Source organism: Corvus moneduloides, chromosome 19, assembly GCF_009650955.1.
Source record: "Corvus moneduloides isolate bCorMon1 chromosome 19, bCorMon1.pri, whole genome shotgun sequence".
In the NCBI taxonomy this organism is placed as follows: domain Eukaryota; kingdom Metazoa; phylum Chordata; class Aves; order Passeriformes; family Corvidae; genus Corvus; species Corvus moneduloides.
Window position 1 is genome coordinate 6,260,362 of NC_045494.1, and position 23,828 is coordinate 6,284,189.

Here is a 23,828-nt window from a genome sequence, read left to right on the forward strand (position 1 = left end):
TTGTGCGTCTTAGCATTTAGACAGCACTTTGTTGTACCCCAAAGATCAGGAATCTTGGTCAGAGATGGGCATGATACAGGGAAAAGTACTTGAGAGAAAAAAATAAGGAAGGGATTGTGGGCTGTGTAGATGGGAGGAAGAGTCTACTAAAGATGAGGAGAGCTTGCATTATGCTGCAACTTTTGACATCTTCTACTATCTTAATTTTCAAATTTTATTTTTATTTAGCTCAAGAACTTGTTTCAACATAGAAGATGACATAGAATATTTGTAAAAGAATAATCAAACAGCTTGTAAGTTACTGAAGGGCTATCAGTAGCAGCAGGTTATGGGTTGGGGTTTTTTTCTTTCACTGCATATTCCTGCATTTCAAGACACATTGACAATGTATATAAACTTTATACTCAATAATTATAAACTTTGATACTTTTCTCATTCATTTGGTCATAGAGAATCATTTATTTTTGTATAATCAACCCTTTAATGTGGGTACTGCACCTTTAATGAATGCTTACATGTTTTGTTTTCAGTGTTCTTTTCATTGTGCTCATATTTTGATAATCATCTCTATTCATTAATGAAACAGGAAAAGTAAGTGTGACATTATTGCTATTCATAACATCTTTGTCTTAGATCTCATTTCTATTTAATTTTGACAAAAGAAGAGAGAAGATTGAAACTACAAAAAATGTTTTGCTTGAATGAAACTGTCTGGGAACTTAAAATTTTAATGATGGATTGAGAAATCTTTGTCAATAATTTTGTTGTCTCACATAGACTGTTTGCAGTAACTGGGCTAAGTAATTTGAATTATAGGTTAACTGTTGGCCATTTCCAATCTCATTTTTACTTGCATAAAGACTAAATAGGAAGCAAAGTGGTTTAAAAGTTTAAGTGGTTTAAAATACTCAGATCTTGAAAAAACCTTGTAGAGAATATATTGCTGTAAGTAATTTGAAGTCTGTTAATATTGGAGCATAACTGGAGGTTCCATCTGCACTCACAAAGTGTCTGCTCTCTGTGGGATCCTGAGTGTTAAAGCATTGCTAAAATGCAGACTATAAGAAAATGGGGAATCTGGGGTGCTCCCAATAGCAATATTATTAAGTAAATTGAAGGAAAAGTTGTACTTTAAATTGTATAGATGTTTAACATGAATTTTTGATTTGTAGTGACTTCATTGCAGCTGAAGGAGGAGTTGCTGGATGGAGAGGAGTACAGCTTCCTGCAGGGAGCATCTGACCAGGAGAGCAACGGCTCCGCCAGCTACTACATCAAACAGGAGCCCTGAGGCAGCTCCCAGGAGTGTGGGGCACAGCACTGGTGATAGGAAAAGAACCTTTCTCCAAGACTGACTGATTCTGTTCCCACTTGGATGGTGCAGTTCGGGTGACTGTGCCTGGGGCACTTTGCTAACTGTAGGTGAATTAGACTCAGTTCAGAATTTTTTGGAAGGGCGGGGAAACTATTTTAGTGAAAAAGATTTTTCAATTTATTAAAAACAAAAAAAATGGACACTTTTGTGTTGTATTTGAAGCTTTTGAAAGAATTTTGTAATATTTTCAAGTTCAGATTTATTGTGCATTGTTAACAAGAACTGAAATTCTAATTTTTTGGTAAGATTAAAGTTTAATTAGCATGGTTGTGGGAAGCAGTTGGAGGAAGATATAGTTGCAAATACAAATGAACTGTCATAACAAATGAACCTTTTTGGTACAAGTTGGGAGACTTTTAGACTCTTGTGAACTGCACTGGTCACGCCTCTGTTTTTTTAATTGTGAAAATAAGGCTTTTAAGCCCTGATTTAGAGGCATAAATTGTATGTGGAAGATAGTGCTGTAAAGCTCTACTCAGTGAGTAGGCCCAAGTGCAACGGAGCGGAGCCATCGCCTGAGGAAGATTTTAACTTTTCAAGGTGTTTTTATTTAGTTTAAAATACCTTTTTCTATATAAAATTTTGGTTTTTAATGTTCCTTAGGGTCTGATTCAGTGCCCATTAATATCAGTAGCCTTGTCTCCATCGACTGCAGTGGGCATTGGATTGGATCTAGAAAGCCCTTGTCTGTACATGAATGTCTGTAGTCTTGGAATGCTTCAGCAGATGTTTACAGAGCCCTATGCCAAACTGGAACTTCAGAAAATTCCCTCATTGGAAGATTAGTTTTAGCTCTGAATTTTGACTGAAGAAGCAGCTTAGATGGACAGTCACTAAGGACTCCCTTGGTTATTGGGAAGGAACTTGTGAGTATTCTTGTGATTTTTTTTTTTTCTTTTTTTTTAAATTTTTTTTCCATTCAGGAAGCCCTAAATGTTTCCTTACCATCTTAAATATTTATCTGTGACCATTCAGAACTGATGTGCCACGTGGTTTCAGGTGAGCTGAAAGGAGCCCTACACTGTGGATTAAAAATTAGTTCAGTCCTGCATAGCCTGCAATATTCATGTCTCGCTGCAATAGTGTAACATAGGAGTTGTGACTTGAGAACAGTATAAAAATTACATGGTTTTAGTCTATAATTCATAAACTGGATTTGCCTATTGCCTGGAATTCTTGTCTCATGTCAAGTATCCCATTAGCCCCACCTGGTCAACTTCTAGAATTTTACAAGGCAAAAGTCACATAAAAGGGTGAAAATGACAACCACTTAAACACAAAATTTTTGCAGGAGCTCTTAGTAATTTGGATTTTATCTTTCCATATTTTTAACCTTTGTACATTTTTGTAAATGGAGTTGATGAGTGAGGTGGTTGATCAGCCCTGCAGAGCTGTGACTGGAAAAATGTGCATCAAGAGCTTTAGCTTTTACCAGTAAGGTTCATTAACTAAACTCTCAGGAATTATCTCATAAGTTCTGCAAGTGCTTCTGGGTCTTCACAGGTCCCCTTCAGAGCAGTACAATGACTCTTGACCATAAATTAGGGCTTAAAAAAAAAATCGATCAAAAATTATTAACATCTGTATTCCTACAGCCTAAGAAATGCTTTAAGGATATCAACCCACACAGCCCCAGGAGACCATTTTTGTATATTGTTGTTTGAGCTTAAAAAAAAAAGTGCATAGAAAGTTGAAAACCAGCAATTTGATTATTTTCTAAAAAATTGCTCTAACTTTGGGTACATAGTATTGGTGATATGCACAGGTTTACCTCATTCTATGCAAGAGGGGTTAATTATGTAAAGTTTTGTATTTACTACTGGAAGTAAAACATGTCCTGTATAGTGTAGGAATGTCTGGAATCCTTTTCTCCCTTACTGGTAACATTTCTTAAATAACGACCCATTTTTAACAACAGCTTCTTCTATTGACAGAATCTGTTAATCAGATTACAGGAATCTGTAATTTCAGGTGGTAAAGACATTTTAGCTCTCTGTAACAGCCATGAAAAGGACTTTGTTGGACCTGGTAGACTTCAAATACCTTATCTCAGATTCTGACCCACCCATGAAGTTTATTTTGAACAGCCTAGATTGGAGAAGTAGGATTAGAGACCATTGTAGTGACACTTTGAGCCTTGAGTGTTTGTTTTCCTATGTTCTCAATTTAACCTGCTGTAAAATCCAGCTCTGCAAGCATTGATTTGGTTTGGTAAGTACAGTACTATTGATTTATTTATTTTTTTTTAATGCAACAACTTGCAGGTTCTCCCAGTCAGCTGGAACAAGGTTCTCACAATCTTGCTTTCTTCTCTCATCAGCAGCTTCTGACTTGAGTAGAAAAACTGTTGCATTAATTAGTGTTTCCTAAGGTAGAAGGTCGGGCTAGTTAATGAGTGAGGTGCATTGCCAGGTCACTAAACTTGGGCTCCTGAGTATTGCCCAGGCTCATCCCTGATTTCAGAGTTGGTCTTCAAATGTCAAGAGGGAAAATTAGTCCTTAACACACTTCCTGTGCTGGAAAATGTAAGAATCTGTTCTGTCAGTCGTTATAGTATTCTTTTATTCATCAAACACTAAAGTCTTGTGAGGTGATGTATGTTCTCGGGTACCCGTGTGACTTCAGCAGTTGGTGAAATGTCTTTTGTGTCTCTGAGTTCATAATATGCCTCAGTTGTGTAATTGTCGAGTACAGTGACATCTGTGCTAAGCAAACCATGGAAGGAGCTGCTGGAAGTCACTTGCTGAGGAGAAGCTCAGGAAAACCTGAGCAAGGTGCTACCAGGGATGTGATCTCCAGAGAGCCTGTGGCGTGTCCCTGTGGCAGCTCCCTGGCTTTGCAAAGCATTCCCGTGGCTCTGGGATGTTTCTCTTGGCTTCAAGCTGTGGTACCTGGCTGAGAGAGCAGCAGATGTTGGACACCTGAAACCTTCAATGGGGTCGGACTAATTCTGGCATTTGGCACAGCAGGTTTTTCTGACCATGAGGCAGCCCAAGCCCTGTTCCTGCCTTGGCTGCTGCCCCTTTCCTTGCTCCAAATCTCTGCTGATCTTTGATTGTTATGTTATTTTCAGTAGAACTCTAACCTGTTCCTTGCTACGTCTGAGGAAAGCTACAGCAGTTATTGATTCCTTGTTCTACGGATACTAACACGGGTTTCAGTGTTTGTTTTGGTTTTTTATTGTTGTTTTCTGTGATGTGAATACCCTCCCTCAATCTTTGTACGATGGTGCTAATACATTTGGTAACAATCCTTTATTGGGAAGGGATTTTAAAAAACTGTGATTTCAGCTGAATTTTTCTTCCTTTTGATTTTTTTTCATATTTAAAATGAAAAGTCACAGCCATTTATACAAAAAAAGGCATCAGCTTTGGCCCCCGGGAAAATGTTGGGGCGGGAATCAAGATTAAACAAATGGGGTTTTTACATAATTTCTGTATGTATTTGATATATAGATCAATATCTGTACAAATTTATCTTTTATTTTCTTGGTAATTTGTGTGGTCAGTGAGAAAGTATTTAAAGCTTTCTCATGCAATGTACATAACTCAGTGAAAAAATGCTTTTGGAGAAATTAATGTTACTTTCATTTTTACGAGACTGCAGATTTTCAGCATGGATGTGAAAAGCATTAAAATTATAACTTTGTGTACAAGATGAAAATAATTCACTAAATTTGCCTTTTTTACACAAAATAAAAATTATAAAAAGTCTTTTTCTGAGTAGGGATTGTTTTGTTTAAAAGACACTCTTAGCCCTAAATGCATTTCAGCTTATTTCTCTCAAGATAATGCACATTAATACCCACAATCTGTAAAACCATGAGTATTTTAAGTAACTGGGTATCTTGGTCTGACAGCAAATCGTGTGAGGCCCTGAGCACAAGGTAATGGGTTTGATAGGAGAAGGTGAATTAGATAATCATTTCAGAGAGCAAGCTTTGCACTTGGCTCTCATTTCATTTAGTATTAGTATTAATAGTTGTATAAGGAGGGAAATTTTGTGGTATCCCGTTTTTCTTCTAGCTCCCGCCTCCCTTCAGCTCTCCCTCTGCAAATTTGCCACTTCTTGAGTTCAGCAGCTGTGCCAGGACCACGTGTCAGTGGCTCCTGAATGACTAAAATGACTTCCATGAGTATTTGAACAGGGGTCTGTTGTAAGTGAACGCACCACAAGGAATTAGTTCACACCCATTTATTTGACAGTCACTTTCAGCACTAAGATAACCGTGGTTGCTCCCAGGGCAGCAGCTGGAATGAGATGAGGTGTTGGAAGGCACAAATCACTGTGGGAACCCATCACTCATAGATCCAGTCATGTGCACAGGGCTTGAAGTCGATGAGCTCTGCCGGTTTGAACCACAGGTTGATCTCCTTCTGTGCACTCTCCACGGAGTCACTGCCATGGATGATGTTCCTGTGAAAGGAGACAAACATTGTTCCCTGTAAAAATACACTTTCAGCAACCTTGTTCTCAATTTGCAAAAAACTTGCATGAAGCATCTAGAGCAGGGAGACCATTGCTGTTATTTCTGGCAGTGTTCCAACACCCCCACCCCCCCAAGAGCTAATTATTTTTCTCAGGGTTGCTCTAGAGCTACTGTTCTACACCAGCCCCTGCCTGAGCTTACGTGCTGCTCTGGGGAGGAGCTGGACTGCAAACAAAGTCAGCTTTGTACCACTTTCCTAAGCAGCAGCTATGCACTGTGACCTGCAAATGAAATACCATCAGACTAAGGTATCTACCACCAATTCTGGCTTTGTAGAATAGGAGACTACCAACAGTTTTTGTGTTGGCAGTGAAACAGTGAGTAGGAGTTGTTGAGTTTTGAGTATCAATTAAGAGACTGAGCACAAACCTTCCCACTTGAATGCAGAAGTCACCACGGATGGTGCCAGGCTTGGAGTCTGCAGGGTTGGTTTCCCCCAGCATTACTCTCCCAGTTTTAACCACGTTGAGTCCTTCCCATACCTTAAAGTAAAAAAACAAAAAATTCTGTTACGCCATGCTTATACACAATATTGACAACTCATCTTTGCTCTACCATACTTGCAAAGAAACAAAGGCTCTAACCACTAAAGAAATTAACTCTGCCTAGATTCTCTCTTAGGCCTGTAAAGGTGACAAGGGAAAAGCATATGAGCTTGAAAGTACTTGTAAAAAGGACCATCACCATTGTTACCTGCAGTGCAAGGAGATCCTTCACCAAGCCTCAGAGTTAATGTACAAGGCCAACTCCCAGCCCTTTGTGTTGTGGTGGGATAGGGACACCCTGCTGAGTGTTCTCTCCTAGCTCATAACCACAGCAGGAGATGCTATTAGGAGCAAGTGCCTTGTTTTGCGAGGAATGTAAGAATGAATGACACAGAAGATGGTTTCTGTGTCTGAAAGCCTGACCTTGCCCAAAGCAGATTTTTTGGTGCAGAAGACTCGCTTTCCGGGAATTTTGCTTTATGCATTATATATTACGCGTTTAATACCCATTTTATATGTGCCACTTTTCTTCTTATTATAGTAACTTCACTGTCTTAATTTTAACTTTTTCTTTGCCACTATCAGAACTAGGTAGTTTAAGAAAAAATGTATCTGCAACAATATCTCTGAATATTCTTAATAATTTATAGAGCAAGACAAATATACTCAAGAAAGTAATCTTAAACTAAAATCAAGCCACTTACCATGGCCACAATAGGTCCAGAGTTCATGTATTTAACCAAACCAGGGAAGAAGGGGCGGTCTTTCAGGTCAATGTAATGTTGTTTGAGAAGGTCTTCAGAGGCCTTTAAAAGGGCAGATGTAACTTTAAATATCATTTTCTGAGTATCACTGAACAGAAGGTGTTACAGGTGTAAGACTATGAGTGATTAGATTCACTAATAATTAATGTTACCAACAATGCTGCAGTGCTATTGTGGGTATCAACGTGAGCTCCTGCTGTAACATTAAGGGAGTTCTTTGTGGCAGTGCTGGGAATTGGCAATATGATTTCTTTGCACTGCAGTGACCCTCAGCGATAAGCAGAGTACGGGATTCCTGGGTGATGTTTACCCAACACAGCCTTTCAGCCAAGGGCCATTCCAGCTCTCAATCGGGCTGCATTAAACCATTGGAGCAAAATTCGCTTTTTCTGGAAAGGGGAGAAGCCGCGTGCTGGGCAGGAAGCCGGGCCCGAGGCGTGCCCCAGCACAGCCGCATCAGATCCCCGCTCTGCCGCAGAAGCAGCCGCAAGGGGAGACTCTCTGTGCGTGGGTGTGGTGAGCCCCTCTCGGGCAGGGCAGGCACGGGGATGGGGGGTATAAAGACGCGGGCACTCACGTGCACGAACTTCATGGCCACGAGCCGGAACCCTTTCTGCTCGAACCGCTTGATGATCTCCCCGACCAGCCCGCGCTGGACGCCCGTCGGCTCTGATGGCGATGAAGGTGCGCTCGCCGTTCCCCGCCATGGCGCTGCGGGCGGGAGCGCGGCGTGAGGGGACGCGCGGCCTCAAGGTCGGCGGCGGCCATGGCGGCACCGCCCCGCCACGCGGCACCGCCACCGAACGTCCCCCCGGCCCCGCCGAGCCCGGCCCGGCCCCGCCGAACCCCGCGGGGCCCCTCCGCCCGCACCCCCCGTGCCCCTGGAGCGCGGGGCCCGGCCCGGCCTCACCTTTCCGGAGCTGCTGCCGCCCGCGCCGCTGCCGCCGGAGGAAGAGGCGGAGGAGAAGGCGGGCGGGCCGCGGATCCCCCGCCCCGCGCAGAGGAGGAGCCGCCGGGCCGGCGGCGCTTCGGGGGCGGGACCGCCAGCACCGAGCGGGACCGGGCCGGGCCGGGATGAGACGGGGCCGGGCCGGGCCGGGATGAGACGGGACCGGACCGAACCAGGCAGCGGGCGCTGCCGGGCCCCGCGGCCGGGGGGCGGCTCTTGGCCAGGCCCGGCCGCACCTGTCGCCTCCGCCGCCTCGAGGGTTATTGATTTACAGGCGCAGCAACTGTGGGTAAGCCTTTAAGGCACTGAAGCGACGGCGGATGTTTAACACAACTAAATTATTTTTTACTCATTGGTGCTGGCTTGGCTGTTTTCAGGTATCCCCGCGGTCTGAGGGTTGGTCCTGCCAACCCGGCTGCACCGCACAGCACGGCTACAGCTCCTCGAAAGCGTATTTATCCCAGAAAAGTGATGTGGGATCCGTAACCCAGGAACGTTATTGGTAACTTTATTGAGAAGATGAAGCTGCCAGCTGTCAAAACCTCACAGTCCCTGAACCCATGTCACAACATGAAGCAGGGAGTGTGTTGTTACTTTTTATGATGTTCACTACTTGGCCCTTTACTAGTTGATGAAACACCCTTTCCTGAGCAAGTTACAATCGCACACCATCACTGCAAGTGGGATATCGATGAAATAGCCTCTGTAGTCCTTGCGTTGTCTCTTACTGAGGGGCCAGTGAGTGGCTTCACAGGGTCAACTAGTGGTTTCACACTGGACCTGCCCAGGCACCTCAGCCGTGCAGGAGTGCTGGCCTCCACGTTTTCCCAGTCTCATCACATTAGAAACACTAATCAGCAGCCTCCTGACAACCCCCACATCTCCGGATAACCCATATTTCTCTGTTTTGTGGAATCAGGAAATCTTAAGTGACCTTTCAAGCAAAGATTAAACTGGAGACCATTCATCCCGTACCCAGGTTTGTCACATATTCCCTTTCTTCCAACTACTTTTAATTAAATTGTTTTTCTTGTATAACACTGAATATTTTCAGAAGAGAATCTCACAGCCTCACCTACAGCTTCATAGTTAGAGAATTTGTTCCCTCTCCTTATACTCATTAATTAAAGACAAAATATTTAAAATTTCTTTTTATTTCACTTACGAAATACTTCACTTAAGCAAATAGTGTTTTATTTTGTACCATCTCTTTTTAGGAGTTTGATATCACCATAAGGTATCCTAAGTTTTCAATATTTGCTGCATAGCTCAGTATTCAGACACAAGAACTCACTGTGGGGGGAAAAAATCGTGGAGTTTGAACAACTGATTCCATGAAATTCTTGCTCTTAGTGAATAAAATATTGCAGGGACATAAATACATAGTATCAATCCCAACTACCTCATCCAGTACAACTTTTGCTCTTGAAACTGAAACACCTTCTGCATTATGATGACTGTACTTCTTTACATCATTAAATAAATACAAAATGATAGCGCTGAAGTCACTTCTGAAACAACTTATCCAAGGATTGTTTGCTTTGTAGTTCCAACTACTAAGGAAAGGACACAAATGATAACAAAGCTAAATTATCAGCTGTTCAGCTGGCAAAGCAAGCACCACTTATTGCTCTGTGCAATATCAGACAGCTGCTGCACTGAAGTGGCTGAAGGTAGAATCTCCCTCATCCATCCTCACATTAATCTTCTTTTCACATAAAAGGACATTTCATGAAGCCTGGCCGGTTAATCTTTCCTCAAAATGCTAAATAAATCCCACGTGGAAGGGAAAAAGAGCAAGCTGAAATAGTGTCATTGTGGAGGCCAGTTGTCATTTTAGCCAGAGCTGAGCTCTCTTTGGGCACAGCATGTTCTGGGGAGAGAAATGGGCTTTTTCTGCAGCTGTTTTAGGAATGGGGACACATTTGATATTAAGTAAATCCTCAACATCTGGGCATATTAGCAATGCATTTACACCACTATCAGTTGTCCTCTAATGTTTTAGCAAAGTTAACCTCTGACTCCAAGTCATTTGCACATTTATTTACCAAATAAATTGTTTACCCGTTTTTTTCTGTTTACCAAAATACCCTCTATGACTATAAGTACTTCAGAAAAATATATGTTATCTGCTCCGTGTTTTCACCTCATATCTCTCAACCCCAGAAGCAGCTTTTAAAAAGTGCAATCCCATTTATAACCTGACAGCTTTTAAATCAAAGGAGCAGCAAGCACTGACTCTATTTTAAACATCCGCAACAGAGCATTCTCAGTGTTTTCTGAGGTTTCTACCAGGGAATTCTTTGGAATAGCTAGAGACTGGCAGCTGCTCACAGACAGTGGGGATATCAGAAGATCCAGGCTGGGTGTTAATCATAGATCCACTCATGAGCACAGCTTCTGTAATCAACCAGTTCTTCAGGAGTGAACCATAAATTGATCTCTGTCTCAGCACTTTCCACAGAATCACTGCCATGAATGATGTTCCTAGGAAAAGAAAAGGTGAATATAAGAGTAAGAGAATTCTTAAAGTAAAGCAAGCTTCTTGTTTTGAAGTGGTTCCCATTATGGACAGGAGCTTTAAGTAACAGTAAAGTAGGAAAAGACACAGCATAGGCAGTGCCAGCTTTGCTCCTCATTGTTGTGTCTGGGGACAACCACAACTTGATTTCCATCCTTAGATCCTAACATGACATGGGCACAGGGAATGGCAGCTCCATGTGTAAGACAGAGAAGGATGGAGCACAGTTCCTGCAGATATCATGACATAACACTTGGCATTTAGTGCCTTTGGATGATACCAGAAGTTTTAAAATTTACCTTCCAACTTGGACACAGAAGTCCCCACGAATAGTGCCAGGCTTGGAATCAAATGGATTGGTTTCTCCCAGCATCACCCTTCCAGTCTTAATCACATTAAGACCTTCCCACACCTTAAAGAAAAAAAAATTCCACTGAGATTATTAAATTTTAGCAGCAGTTAAATTATACCATCCACAAGAACACCGGGCTGTCCATCATGGCACAAATCACCATCTGAATATTTGTCATAGTGAGACATATTTTATCTCCAATTCTTCTGTCAGATTCTTGAAGCATCTGCTCACATGGTCCTTTCTGTACAACCCTCCTCCTCACCCAGTGTGGGGAGAGAATGATTTTCCATCTCAGTATGTCAAACAGCCTCACAGAGCTGTCTGCTCATGGGAGAGCTGGACCTCAACTATTTTACAAATACATTATCAAGGAGAAAAAGGGAAATAGAGTAAAAATATTCCACCATCCTTTTTCAGTTTGCTTACTACATGGCATGTCAGTGGGGCTTTTGTGCAGGTTTACTGTTTCTCAAAGTCCTGGTTTTGATTCCCTTTTGTCCTGTCCTCTTCCTCAACAAAATGACTCAAAGGAGAAAAAGATTATGAGAAAAGATTAAAGAAAAAGGAGTTAACAGCACATCTTCCTAATTATAGTATTTGAATCCAGATTTTTAAATCCTTTTTGAAATAAACTAGAATCCAACAGGTGACACAATCTCATTGCAGGGAAGACCATCAAGCAGTGTGGTTTTCTTGCTAGGAACTCACCATGGCTACGACAGGTCCTGAGTGCATGTATTGCACCAGGCCATCGTAGAACGGCCGGTCCTTGAGGTCGATGTAGTGTTCCCTCAGAAGGTCCTCAGAGGCCTGGGTTAAAAACCATCCAGAGAGAGAAAAAAGCTTACAGTAAGAACTTAAGACCGTAGTGAAATCACAGAGATTAACCACAGAGCACTGGTAATCCTGAAACTTGCACGCACTTCAAAATTCTGCATTTCTAGCATCTTTCTAGGAGCACTTTTGGTCGATATAAATTGAACTGTTTGCTTTAACCCCAGCTCAACTTAGAAAAGTTTCTGCTGCCAATACAGGCAATTTATGTGACCTGTGATTTGTGAAAGATACTCAAAGATATTTATTAGGCATAGGATGCACCTGAAAGAATATTCTCTTCAGACTAAGGACATCAGGATACTAAAATTAGCGTGCTTAGCGTGTCTAAAGCATTTAGCCAGAGCTGGGAATTGGAACTTTTCCAAAAACATCCCAAGTACGACTTCTCAAAATTTCAGTTTTAAATGTTACAGAGGCCACGTTTGTTGTTATAGCATGCTGCTCTATTTGAAGGCTGCAGCTGATATATAAAAGCAGACACAGCAATTAAGGAGAGCTTACATGTACTAATTTCATGGCCACCAGTTTGAACCCTTTCAGCTCAAAGCGTTTGATGATCTCCCCCACCAGCCCCCTCTGGACCCCATCAGGCTTGATGGCGATGAAGGTGCGCTCATCGATGGCAGCCATGGTCCTGAGGAGGGAGAGAATAAAAGTTGTTATTCCAGGATTGTGCAAAATTGTGTAAAATCCCATCCCTTCTGCTATCAGTGTAATTAGATTGGCTGCATCTGAGGGTCAGTAATCCACTGTCTGCAACGTTTGGACAAACCAGTGACCGCACACGGGTTTCCCCAAGTGCTGCAGGAGTGAGTTTGAAGCAGTGGAAGGGTGCCAAGTGTAGGAACAATCAGCGAATACTGAAATCAGAAACGCTCTGAACGGAAAGGATCACACGGATCCATCTTCCAGCGCCGTGCAATAAATTAATAGATTAACCCACAATTTCACCTGGAAACCAGCAGGACCGGAGGGGCTCCGAGCCCCGCGCCGCTGCAGGGGCGTGTCCGCGCACACCTGAGCGGGCAGGGGAGGGACGCGGGGGGCTGCGGGGAGGCTCCGCGGGAATGCGGTGACGCTGTCCGGGGACAGAAGGTCCCTTCCCGCTGCACCGCAACCCGGTTTACCCGCTGGTGGCCCGGTGGCTCTAGCAAACCTTGAAACCTCGTCCCCCGCAGGTGGGCCGGTGGCCGTGGCAAACGGTGTCCCCCGCTGGTGGCCTCTGTGAGTCTCGCAGCCCGTGTCCCCCGCTGTTTCCCGGTGGCCCTGGCAGCCCGTGTCCCGCCCCGGTGGCTCTCTCCAGCCGTGTCAGCGCGGGTCCCCGCCCGGCTTAGCCGTGCCCCCCCGCACCGCGGTTGCCGCGGCGACAGCGCGGCCTCCCGCCCGCACAGAGCGCCGTTCCCGCGGGGGCGATCGGGGATCGATCCCTGTCCCCGATCCCCCGCCCGGGTCACACCAGCACCCACCCAGGGCCTCTTCCCCTTAGATCGGGGGTGCTGGGCTCACCCCTGCCAGCATTTCAGTCTTGCCTGCTGGATCCCGGTTTTTATTTAACAAAAGCCACGTAACGTTATTTTAATAAAAATCTCATTATCGTGCTGTTCTGCTTGTGTTTCCTCTTTAAAGAAGGTAATTAATTTTGTTTGGTTTTTTTCCGGTTATACTGTATTAGCTCTTTGAGTCAAAAGACCCCTCAACCATTTACCACTGAGCTGCTTTGCCTTTAGCATTTTATTGCCTTTGAGAGAATTGAGGATAAAGCAACCGGATGGAAATCCGTGCTTGTCCTGGTTTTGTTTCCCCAACTGGGATGAACTTCCTGGGCTCCACTCCCTGGCTGTTCTTGAAAGCAAAACAATGAAGATTTCACTTCCCTCAGGGCAGGACTTTACTGCTTGACAGGGATAAGGTCAGCTTTTTGATAACATGGATTTCCTTTCTTGGGATCCCTTCTCTTCCCCACAATTCATCACACATCCATGTGGTCCTTTGTGTTCTGGTGGGAGACTCCAGATCTGACCTAAGCATCTATTCAACCAACCTGTTTCGTTATATTCAGGGTCTTTTGTCATCATACTTTCCAAGATCTCTGATTTAATAAATGGTATTTAAAAAAAAAAAAGCATCATACATTCTAGCAAGACCTCCTTGAGGTTATTTAGGAATTAGAGTTTCTGAGTATTCTCCTGACAGTGCCAATCCAATTTACTCTCTTGCTTCAATACACATTTATTTAAGATGTTTCATACTACTTAAACAAACTCTGATGCTGTAATCTTCACTATGGAAAAATAATATATAAAAATAGAAGAAAGGTCTCTAGAAACAGGATGTTTAGAAAAATACTAAGTTTAAAGCAGCAATAGGGCATTTATTTACAGCCCTGTTAAATCTACATAATTTAATGATTAAAGCTTAGGACTTGCCCTAAGGTGGGCAAGCACAACTTCCAGTTTTACCATAGGTCTGCTCTGTGATCTTCACCAAGTCTTTTAACCTCATTAAATAAGGGTCAACTCTGTCACTTTTGAGATTAATCCATGATTAGCAGAGCAAGTTGGACATCACATGGTGCATGAAACACCACAGAAGAAGGCTTCGTGTTATTGTTACTGTACAAAGGAACTTTTGCTGATTGCAAATTTTACCAAGATCACTTATTGGAAATGACATGTTTATCTAAAATGTGAAGAAGTAGAGAGTCTAGACAAATAATTTCCAAAAAATGGACTGATCATGGGAGAGAAGTAAACACCTTCAAAGTTCTCCGTGAGTGAACTAAGTGTAATTGCTGAGCTCAAACCATTTCCACATTACTTAAAACCAGTAGAGATTTTTAAAACTGGCCTGAGGCAAAGGACTGACTGTGAATGTCTCCAGACTTCAGGAGAACTTAGCACAGCTCCAGCTTTGCTGCTTTGGCCCCAGCTTTACACTGGTCTCAGCTCACAGCCTCTGTCTGTACCACCCAGAATATTCGGGGTTCCCATAAAAAATCGTATTTTGTGCTGTGGCCCTCTTGCTCCTTGTAACCAGAGTCCTCACTCTGACATTTTTTGTTGCTCCAGGATATCCTACTCTTCATTTAGCTGAGTGAGCTATCATTCATCAGTCTTTACCTTGATTTCTGTTGTGCTTTAAGGTACAAAGCACTATAAAATTAAGCTTTTACAAAAATTCCTTCCCCTGGGTAAAGTCCCAACTAAACTCTTCTAACCCCAGAGTGATCTGAGGGCTGATTTTCTTCCCTGGTAATTTGCAAATCAATTCACTTTCTAATTAATTGTTATTTCTAGGGATAGATTTTTCTTATTACCCAGAAAACTGATTTTTTTTTGTCAATCAGTTCTTTCCACAAGAATGTGCTGGCATTGTACTCCACTAATTACTAAAAAGAGCCACTACTTTCAAGTTACAAAGTCAGTACTATCAGGTTTGTTTGTGCTGTTTCATATGCTTGACTAGCGTGCTAAATTGACAGCTCATCCTTAAGGTCCCTTAATCTCCTGGCAAGAAAGTGGAATATCATTCCATACCTCCTTCTGTTTTTAATCCACCCCTGAGTTTCTGACCTCACACTGACTGCAAGGTGCATATAAAATGTGATCACTCTGGTAAGACTGTCAATAAGACACATTTTTACACCACTTAGACTTGTCTCCCAGGTAATTTTTTAGTTTGGCATCTTTTAAAATACTTCATTTATCCAGGTGAAAGAACCTCCAGATGGCCGGAAATAAAACACAAGCACAAATAATGGCCCTTTTACCTGTACTTGTCAGTTTGACTGCAAGTCTAGTGGCAGCAGCCAGCCTGTTCAGGGATGCTCCTGCTCTGTCTGGGAAGGAAAGCCACATCTCCCCATTTTGCTGACAGAAACAGGATAAAAATAGCATATCCTCAGAGCCACCTTTGCCACAGGCTGCCAGCAGACACCTTGACCCATTTCCGCCATCTCACATCTTTGAGCTGATGTGTTTGTGCCTTTTGCCAATTAGGGTGGCAGTGACTGCAAACCCTGCACAGAGAACAGGATCTCTGGAAGATTCAAGGGGATTGGCACTTTTATCCTCACAACAATCTGAGATCTTCAGAGCTGTCCTCACATCATAGAGAGTTATGCATGAACGTGGTGAGGTCCAGGTTAAAAATCCATGGCAAGGAGATATGTCCTGCCAGCCTTGTCCCAGGAGCAGCACGGAGGTACCTTCCCACTGGAGCTGTTCCCAGCCTTCCTGCAAGGTCTGTTCAGGGTCAGAAAAGAAAAAAACATCCACGAATAACCCCCTACCCCAAAGGCTCTCAGTGCCTTCCACAACACAAAACACTGAGGTGAATGGGGAGCTATGTACGACCTAAAGGGAGAGAGAAGTCCAGACACACAGATTCCCTCAGCACTCCTGCTTCAAGGAAAGGCTCTAATCTGTGGCAGACAGCAGGCAAAACATGGAGGAGTTGCAGTTTTTCTCAGTGTATGTCTTGGGGATGGTTTTTTATCCCATATCCATTTTTGGTTTTATTTTTGTTATGTGTCCGGGGTGGTCGCTGCCGCCCCCTTCCCCAGCTCCGAGTGTATCGCAAAGGGTGAGAGCCAGCCTGGGATGTGCTGCAAGAGCTCGGGGCGAGGAATGGTTCCCTCCCTCCAGTGGGGCGATTCCGTCACAGCGGCCACGCCGCGCGGCGCCTTTGAATAGAGGTACTGTTGCTGTGTGGATTTTGCCCATTTCTTCTTTATTCCTTTCCCTTCGGCCCTGTGACTGGGCCTTGCTGGCTCGCTCCTCTGCTCCTTTGCTTGCCCGGGAGCCCAGATCCAGTGCCTGCTGCGCTGGGAGCACGCTGTCCCCTGCCAGGGCCGCCCCCTCTGCACAGCCTGACCCCAAGACCAGACATCGCTGGTGAGCTTCCCAGGGGAGCGATTCCCTGCCCAGCCCCGCTTGCTCTGCCGCTGCCTCAGGGATTCCTGCTACCTTTTAACCCGATGCCCGGACACCCCGTGGCTTTCTGCTAGGGCTGCGGAGTTTCTGCTGTATTTGTTTGCTATCCTGGGTGTGCCCACCTCCGCCATTTCAACCACTTCTCCGAGGTTTCCTGCTACAGCTCATTCCGCCATCCGGAGGGGCACGGGGACCGGCTGCCCCCGGGGTTTGCAAAGGAAGCTCCTTTTCTCTCTCTCCTGCCGTCCAGCCGCCATCGCCGTGTGGAGAGGCGGCCGAGCTGGCGGCACAGCGCCCCCTGCAGGCGCGGGGAATCGCCGCACCCGCCCTGCCCGGCCGGGAGCCAGCAGCGCCCCTGGCGGCCGCGAGCGGAGCTGCAGCGCGGGGAAGGTGCTGCGGCCGGGAGAGGCTGCTGCCGGCTTTCTGCTTCTGGTGGTTGGTGCTGGCGTTGCTGCTGTTTGTTTGCCTTGTTATACACACATACACATAGATATACATGTAAAGAACTGCTATTCCTTTTCCCAGGTCTTTGCCTGAAAGCCCGCTAATTTCAGTTCTATTAATTTAGAGGGAAGGGGGTTCCATTTTCCATTCCAAGGCAGGTTTCCGCCTTCTTTGGCACCCGTCTTTCAAACCAGGATAGTGTACAACTGCTAAAGAGAAACAGGGAAAGAATAATCCCTTCATAGCAATCATTTCCAATAATTTAAATGAAAATTTCATTTGAAGAGATGTATAAGGGTACACGCCGTGTCTTTTAAAAATTAGTTTTTAGCTGGAATTATGTCATTTTTGGGTCATAATTAAAAGGCAAACAGCTTTTCTTTTGCAATGTTTATAAATAAATTTGTACTTCAACAGCCTGTGCCCTGGCCACACCATGTTAAATATTAGTTTGGGAGGATAATGATGTGTAAACAGGACTCACAATAAATCAAATATACAGGGCTGGAGTATTTTCTTCTTTGTCATTCCCACGCAGACTCACTGGCTCAGTACATGAAGAGACAAGGCAGCACATGCATTTAAAGCACAGTTCCTGCCTTAGAACCAGTCCAAATGAGAGAAAATTAAGTGCAAGGCTCTGCTGCTCTCCAGTGGAGCTGAATGCAATCACCACAGTTAAAATTCCACCCCTTCTGAAGCTTTCTGCTTTTTCTTAAGCACTCATTTCTTTGTTCCTGGACTGCTGCTGGGCCACCGAGTTACTCAGCTGTACATGTGATATTACATAATGAAAAATACTGATTTCCCCAAGTTCGAGTTGAATGACAGAAATTGCACCAGAGGAGGTTTAGAGAGGATATTAGGAAAAATTGCTTCACTGAAAGCACTGTCAAGCCCTGGCAGAGGCTGCCCAGGGCAATGATGAAGTTACCATCCCTGGAGGCATCTGAAAAATCTGCACATGTGGCACCTCGGGACACGGTTTAGTGGCGGCCTTAGCAGTGCTGGGTTAATGGATGGACTTGATGGTCTTCAAGGGTTTTTCCAACCTAAATAACTCCATTATAAAAATGAGGGATATGAAGCAACTCAGAAAATTTTCAGTCTCAGTAGGTATTTTCAAGTTTACCCTAAATGTCTGTAACAGCTCCCATTATTCCCATGACAGAACACATGATCCAGAATGGAACTCCCTGTTCCAAATCCTAGGAAAATCAGTCTCTCTCGGCAAGTGCAAGATGCCTTCTAAGCTGTAGTAGTGCTTAAGAAAACAGGATTTCTGGAATTATCTGGACACCTTATTAGAAAGGAAAGGCCTTTTTGCTGCCAGACACAAGTCAACACAGAGTCCCAGGCACAGTTTGGGAGCTGCGGAGTCCCAGAATCCAGGAGCTAAAATCCTAACTCCTCCAGTCATCCCTCAGTGAATCACTGGGTCTATTTGTGCCTCCGTGGGTGTGATAAACAGATACCCTGGGAGCTGTCAGACTGCATTGCCTCACATCTGCCATGCACAGAGGGAGCTGCCCAAGGGGCACCCCCACCCCACAACCCAACTGGAGCTCCCTGTCCTGCTCCCACACTAAGGGACTAAAGGGACTAAACTTACTCCTGCTGTCAGGAGCCCCCAGAGCCTCCACCCACAGTGCCAGGGCTTCAGTGCTCACTCTGGTGACCTGGAATATCTTGGCCTGTATCAGGAATAGTGTGGGCAACAGCACCAGGGAAGTGATCATCCTGCCATTCCTGACACTGCTGCGTTCAGTTTTGGGCCCCTCACTTTAAAAAAGGACATTGAGGGGCCGGAGCGTGTCCAGAGAAGGGGAACAAGGCTTGTAAAGGGACTAGAAAACATGTCTTACGAGGCTGGGTTTGTTTAGTCTCAAAAAGAGGAGGCTCAGGGGTGACCTCACAGCTCTCTAGAACTACTGACAGGAGCGTGTTGTGAGGTGGGGATGTGACTCTTCTGCCTTGCCTGCAGAAAGAAAATGGCCTTAGGCTGAGATAGGGGAGATTCAGATTCAATATTAGAAAAATTTATTTTTACTGTTGGTGTGGTCAGGGGTTGGAAGGGGTTGCCCAGAGGGTTGGTGGAATCATACACTGGGTGATGTGGTTTAGCGGTTTAGGGGCTGCAGTGGCAGTGCCAGGTGCATGGTCAGACTGGCTGACAGAACCACAGGATGAACTAGGTTGGAAAAGACCTTTGAGATAATCCAGTCCAACCTATGACCCAACACCACCTCGTCAACCAGAGCATGGCACTGACTGCCACATCCAGTCTTTTCTTAAACACCTCCAGGGACAATGACACCTCCCTGGGCAGATGATTCCAATGTTCAATCACTCATTCTGTGAAGAATTTCTTCCTAATGTCCAACCTGAACCTCCCCTGCCGCACGAGGGCTGTGTACTCGTGTCCTGTCCCTTGTTCCCTGGGAGCAGAGACTGATCCTCACCTGGCTGCACCCTCCTGTCAGGGAGTTGGAGAGAGGGATAAGGTCTCCCCTGAACCTTCTGTTCTCCAGGCTGAGCCCCCCCAGCTCCCTCAGCCGCTCCTCACAGGAATTGTGCTCCAGACCCTTCCCCAGCCTTGCTGCCCTTTTAAAGGTCTCTTCCACCCGTGACGATTCGGTGATTCTGTGACCCCTGGCACGCCTCCCACAGCCCAGCCCAGCCCTCCCCGTCCCCCCGGCGCCGCCTGCGCCCGCAGCCACCCCGTGACGTCACACCCCGCCTCCCGATGACATCACCGCGCAGACCCCGCCCCCGCGCTGACCTCACGGCCGTGGCCCCGCCCAGCGCCCCGTCCCGGCAGGCCCCGCCCGGCGCGGCGGGTGAGGTCAGAGGCGCGCGCCGCTCCCCGCCCGGCCCCGTCGAGGCTCCGCCGCCGCCGCCGCCGCAGGAGCCGCTCCGAGCAGGACCCGCCGGGCCCCGCCAGGCCCCGCACACCCCCCGCACACCCCCCCGCCGCCGCCATGGAGCTGGCGGACGGCGTGGTGTACCAGGAGGACCCCGGCGGGCCCGGCCCCGCCATGATGTCGGAGCGGGTGTCGGGGCTGGCGGGCTCCATCTACCGCGAGTTCGAGCGGCTCATCGGGCGCTACGACGAGGAGGTGGTGGCCGAGCTGATGCCGCTGGTGGTGGCCGTGCTGGAGAACCTGGACTCGGTGTGCGCGCACAGCCAGGAGACCAGCGTGGAGCTGGAGCTGCTGCGGGACGACAACGAGCAGCTGCTCACGCAGTACGAGCGGGAGAAGGCGCTGCGCAAACAGGCCGAGGAGGTGAGCGCGGCGCCGGGCCGGGGCCGGGGCGGCTCCGCGGGGGCGGCCGCACCTTCCGCGCTGGGCCCGCCCGGGGCAGTGCGGGCGGCGCCGGGAGCCCCTGCCGGGGAGCGAGAACCGGGGCTGCCCCGTCCGGGCGCGGGGCCGGAGCCGCCGGTGACGAGTTGGGGTCGCGATGCGGCTCGGGAGGAGGATGAGGAGGACGGGGAGTCCCTCCCGGTCCGTGCGGCTCGGCCGCAGCGGGACCCGTCCGTGCGGCTCCGTGTGCCCGCGGTGCGCTGAGCCGCTCGTCCCGGAGGGATCCCCGGTAGCCGCTGCGGAGCGCTGCGCTGCCGGTAGGGCCGCGGGAGGGGAGCGGAGCAAACATGGAACCGTGCGCCGGCTGCGCTGTCGCGGCCCCGCGGGATGCTCCCCGCGGAAGGAGGCGGGCTGTCCATTTTTGCAAAAATAGTGACAACGCATTGCAAAAACCGTCAAATACACAGTGTCTAGGCTGAAGCTCTTCAGAGTTGGCACGTAAAGCTGCAGGCAGCAACAGGTGGTGTGGACTCTCCAGTGACATCGACTGTGACTTGGGATGTTAGGTGGTTTTATTTCAGTTTTTGTACCAAGAATAACTTCAACATAAATAAGCTTGCGGTGCATTATCTTCTGTGACATTATAAAGCAATACAATAGGAAGCAGCTGTGTAGGATAACTTCCTCCAGCTCATTGTCTTGTCAAACTCCTGAAGGAAATTGGATTGGCAGCATTATCTGTAATAGAACAAACCATCTTACAAGTCTATTTCCAGACTCCTTGTCCTGCGCTTATCTCTCTGGTTGTGCTTGCCTTCTAAATTTTCCAAAAATCAGAAGAACAACCACACTGAGGGTAAACACAATATTGACAGTGAAAGCTTAATTTAGAAACCATTAACCCTGTACAAATATTTGTTTGTTTCTGTTATAAGTGAGTGCAAAATGTTGTCTGCAGGTTATTCCAGGACTCAGTTTCTTATGAAGTGCTGTGATATGAATGGTGTCCCCCCAACTCTTGGACTGATAGATTGTTCATCCTCCTTGTCAAACATGTGGTGGTTTTATGACGCCTTATGGACTCCAGTCAGGGGACTGGAGTTGCCACACTATTTCTGACACAAGCTGATGTAAAAGGCTCTTCTAGAAAATATGTTTTTATTGAGAGTAATAGGAAGAGACTGACTAATACTTTCTGAACTAATTAATGAGAAAATCTATCAGGCTTGAAGCACAAGCAGCATTTGCCAGATTGAAAAAAGCAGGCCTTGGGCAGCAGGACAGAAACCATACCAATACGATGAAACAGAACATGGGGTTAATTGTGGTGTTGTGGCTCTTCAGGAGCTGTATGTGCCTGTATTGGTAGTGTCCTTCTCTGCCATCTCCATTTCTGTGTGTCATGATAAATTAACGTGAGAGGACAGGCTTTATGCAGTCAAAGAACCAGTGCTCATGCTGCAAGACAGCTGACTGATGCTTTCCAAAGTACAGTTAGACCAAAGACCTTATTTTCATGATAAGCATAAAGGTCATTTTTGTGATGTGCTGAGGTCATTGTGCTGTACAGGTGTGGAAGTGTCAGGTACAGCCTCAGGAGAGGCATGTGTGTTAGTCAGGCATGGTTGTTGAATTATGTTTTTTGATGCTGAGATGACCTGATGGGTGCAGTATGGTTGAAATAAAAGGAGGGAACAGAAATGTAACACTATTTTCCTTGGGCAAAAAGTTGCTGGCTTAGCACATTTCTTTCATTGTGGAGTTTGGTTGTGTCATCTGGTGGCAAAAAGGAGAATTTTGAGCTGCTAAGTTCAATATTTATCATCTGTTCATAGAAATCACACAATGATTTGGGTTGGAAGGGACCTTAAAGTTCATGTCACTCCAATCCCTGCCATGGGCAGGGACACCTTCCACTAGACGAGGTTGCTCCAAGCCCTGTCCAACCTGCCCTTGAGCAGGGATGGGGCAGCCACAGCTTCTCTGGGCAATTAACACAGCTTCTTTTGCTTTCTGTTATAGGAAATCTTATTTGCAGCAGTATCTTAATGAATGTTAAATAGTTTACTCTTGGAGTAGGGGTCTCCTTACCCCATTTTTGTAATTTGCCTTCTTTATTTCCTGTGCTTAAAAAGTGTTACTAAAGAAACATCTTGAAAGTTGTTGCCTGTGGATTTCTGAAATAATGTTTTTTAAAAATCACCTTGACAGAAGTTCTGGGCCTACTTCTCACCCCTCTGGGTAACAGTCTTGATCTTTGCAGTTCTGCAAAGTCACGTGTCTGAGTTCTAATGTTTTAGGTTTTTTGATTCCTTTGCTGAAGGAACGGAGGAACCAGCTGCTCTGCTGTTCTGCTTCCAGTTCTTACCTTCCCACTTGGTGACTGTGAGGCAACAAGTCATGCCCCAAAGAAGTGGGAGAGGAACCAGCATTTGTGCTTCTCCTATTTTATACCCTGATAAGAGTTACTTCTGCAGCAATGTTCTGTTCCAGACCTGCACTTGTGGCTGGCAGGTGTTTTGTGTGCACTTGAAAACACGATAAAATCTACTCCTTTTAGCCATGCCAAATTAGGATATCTTTTAGCTTTTCTGCTGTTGGTGGGATTAAGCTGTTTTTGAAATCTTTTGCAACCATGAAAAAGGATTTACCACCAGTAAAATTGGTTTAAGTCATAGCATGAACTTGATGTCTGTTTTTTCTTCCCAGAGGTAACTTTCTTCCTTAGGATTGTATGTTGAGTAAACACTCTGCAGTAAGAGTTTAATTTTTCATTTGAGAGAACAAAGCTGAGATGCATTTTACAGAGGACTTTCATTCCATTTTGCAGCTATCAGGTTGTTTTCATTGTCATGTGTTCTGCTGTGCCCAAGTCCATCTGAGCTGGCTTTTTAGGTGATTTTTTTTTCTCCCTGCTTCAGGAAGAACTTGCCATTGGCTGGGAATCTGGCATTGTTGCAATACACATTGCTGAAGGACATGTCATGGAGTAATAAAGATTGCCAAGTGGGTGGGATCCTGACATCAGATATGCTCAGCATTGCACCTGGCTCCTGTGACAGGAAAACAAGTCCAGATATAAAGAGACAGAAGACGACATAAATATAGGAAGAAATATTTCATTTGGCTAATAATGTGCTACTGAGTGCTTCAATGGTTGTGTGCAGGACACAGGGTTCCAAGCGTGCTGGGATGTTGTGTAGTCTGAGTTCATATTTATTGCAAAGATCTCTGCAAACTTTCAAGTAGGTTTAAAATTGATTACATAAAGATTTTCGAGTTTAGTTTGTCAGGGAGTTTTTCACTCTTTTTATATGAGGTCTTTAAGAACAGGTTGGACAAAGGTCTGAAATGACACACTTGATCCTGC

The 23,828-nt window shown here is 45.7% G+C and overlaps 4 protein-coding genes across 10 annotated transcripts in view; 2 read left to right on the top strand and 2 right to left on the bottom strand.

The window, feature by feature from the left end:
- MBTD1 (mbt domain containing 1) overlaps positions 1–5,088 on the top strand; it is a 35,674-nt gene extending 30,586 nt beyond the window's left edge. Inside the window, 1 exon segment of the mRNA XM_032128628.1 lies at positions 1,173–5,088. Coding sequence (XP_031984519.1) covers positions 1,173–1,291 — 119 coding nt within the window. The 3' untranslated portion in view covers positions 1,292–5,088.
- Positions 5,089–5,554: 466 nt separating this feature from the next.
- LOC116453338 (nucleoside diphosphate kinase-like) lies at positions 5,555–7,824 on the bottom strand. The gene is given in 5 exon segments (XM_032128630.1): positions 5,555–5,791; positions 6,234–6,346; positions 7,054–7,155; positions 7,691–7,780; positions 7,782–7,824. Coding segments are annotated over 5 exon segments (462 nt in total). The 5' UTR covers positions 7,821–7,824; the 3' UTR covers positions 5,555–5,673.
- Positions 7,825–9,198: 1,374 nt separating this feature from the next.
- LOC116453339 (nucleoside diphosphate kinase-like) lies at positions 9,199–13,094 on the bottom strand. Its single transcript, XM_032128631.1, has 5 exons — positions 12,932–13,094; positions 12,277–12,409; positions 11,647–11,748; positions 10,883–10,995; positions 9,199–10,549 (listed from the first exon to the last, which is right to left on the bottom strand). Exons 2-5 carry the CDS (start codon positions 12,403–12,405, stop codon positions 10,432–10,434), a joined length of 462 nt encoding a protein of 153 aa, XP_031984522.1. The 5' UTR covers positions 12,406–12,409; positions 12,932–13,094; the 3' UTR covers positions 9,199–10,431.
- Positions 13,095–20,049: 6,955 nt separating this feature from the next.
- The window catches only part of SPAG9 (sperm associated antigen 9), a 61,842-nt gene continuing 58,063 nt past the window's right edge, over positions 20,050–23,828 (top strand). For 4 of the 7 annotated variants that reach the window (XM_032128635.1, XM_032128633.1, XM_032128637.1 and 1 more), the window contains exon 1: positions 20,051–20,440. In XM_032128635.1, coding sequence (XP_031984526.1) covers positions 20,135–20,440 — 306 coding nt within the window. In that variant the 5' untranslated portion in view covers positions 20,051–20,134. Of the gene's footprint in view, positions 20,441–23,828 lie in introns of all 7 variants that reach the window. The other 3 variants (XM_032128636.1, XM_032128638.1, XM_032128632.1) reach the window with 2 other exon arrangements.

What these genes read in the sequence shown, in the direction of transcription:
- LOC116453339 (XM_032128631.1), bottom strand. Translation starts at nt 12,405, where the DNA reads ATGGCTGCCATCGATGAGCGCACCTTCATCGCCATCAAGCCTGATGGG. An exon ending in TGGCCATGAAATTAGTACAT is followed by an intron (nt 11,749 to 12,276) that starts GTAAGCTCTCCT and finishes TTTTTAACCCAG; the next exon opens with GCCTCTGAGGACCTTCTGAG. An exon ending in TTCTGTGTCCAAGTTGGAAG is followed by an intron (nt 10,550 to 10,882) that starts GTAAATTTTAAA and finishes TTCTTTTCCTAG; the next exon opens with GAACATCATTCATGGCAGTG.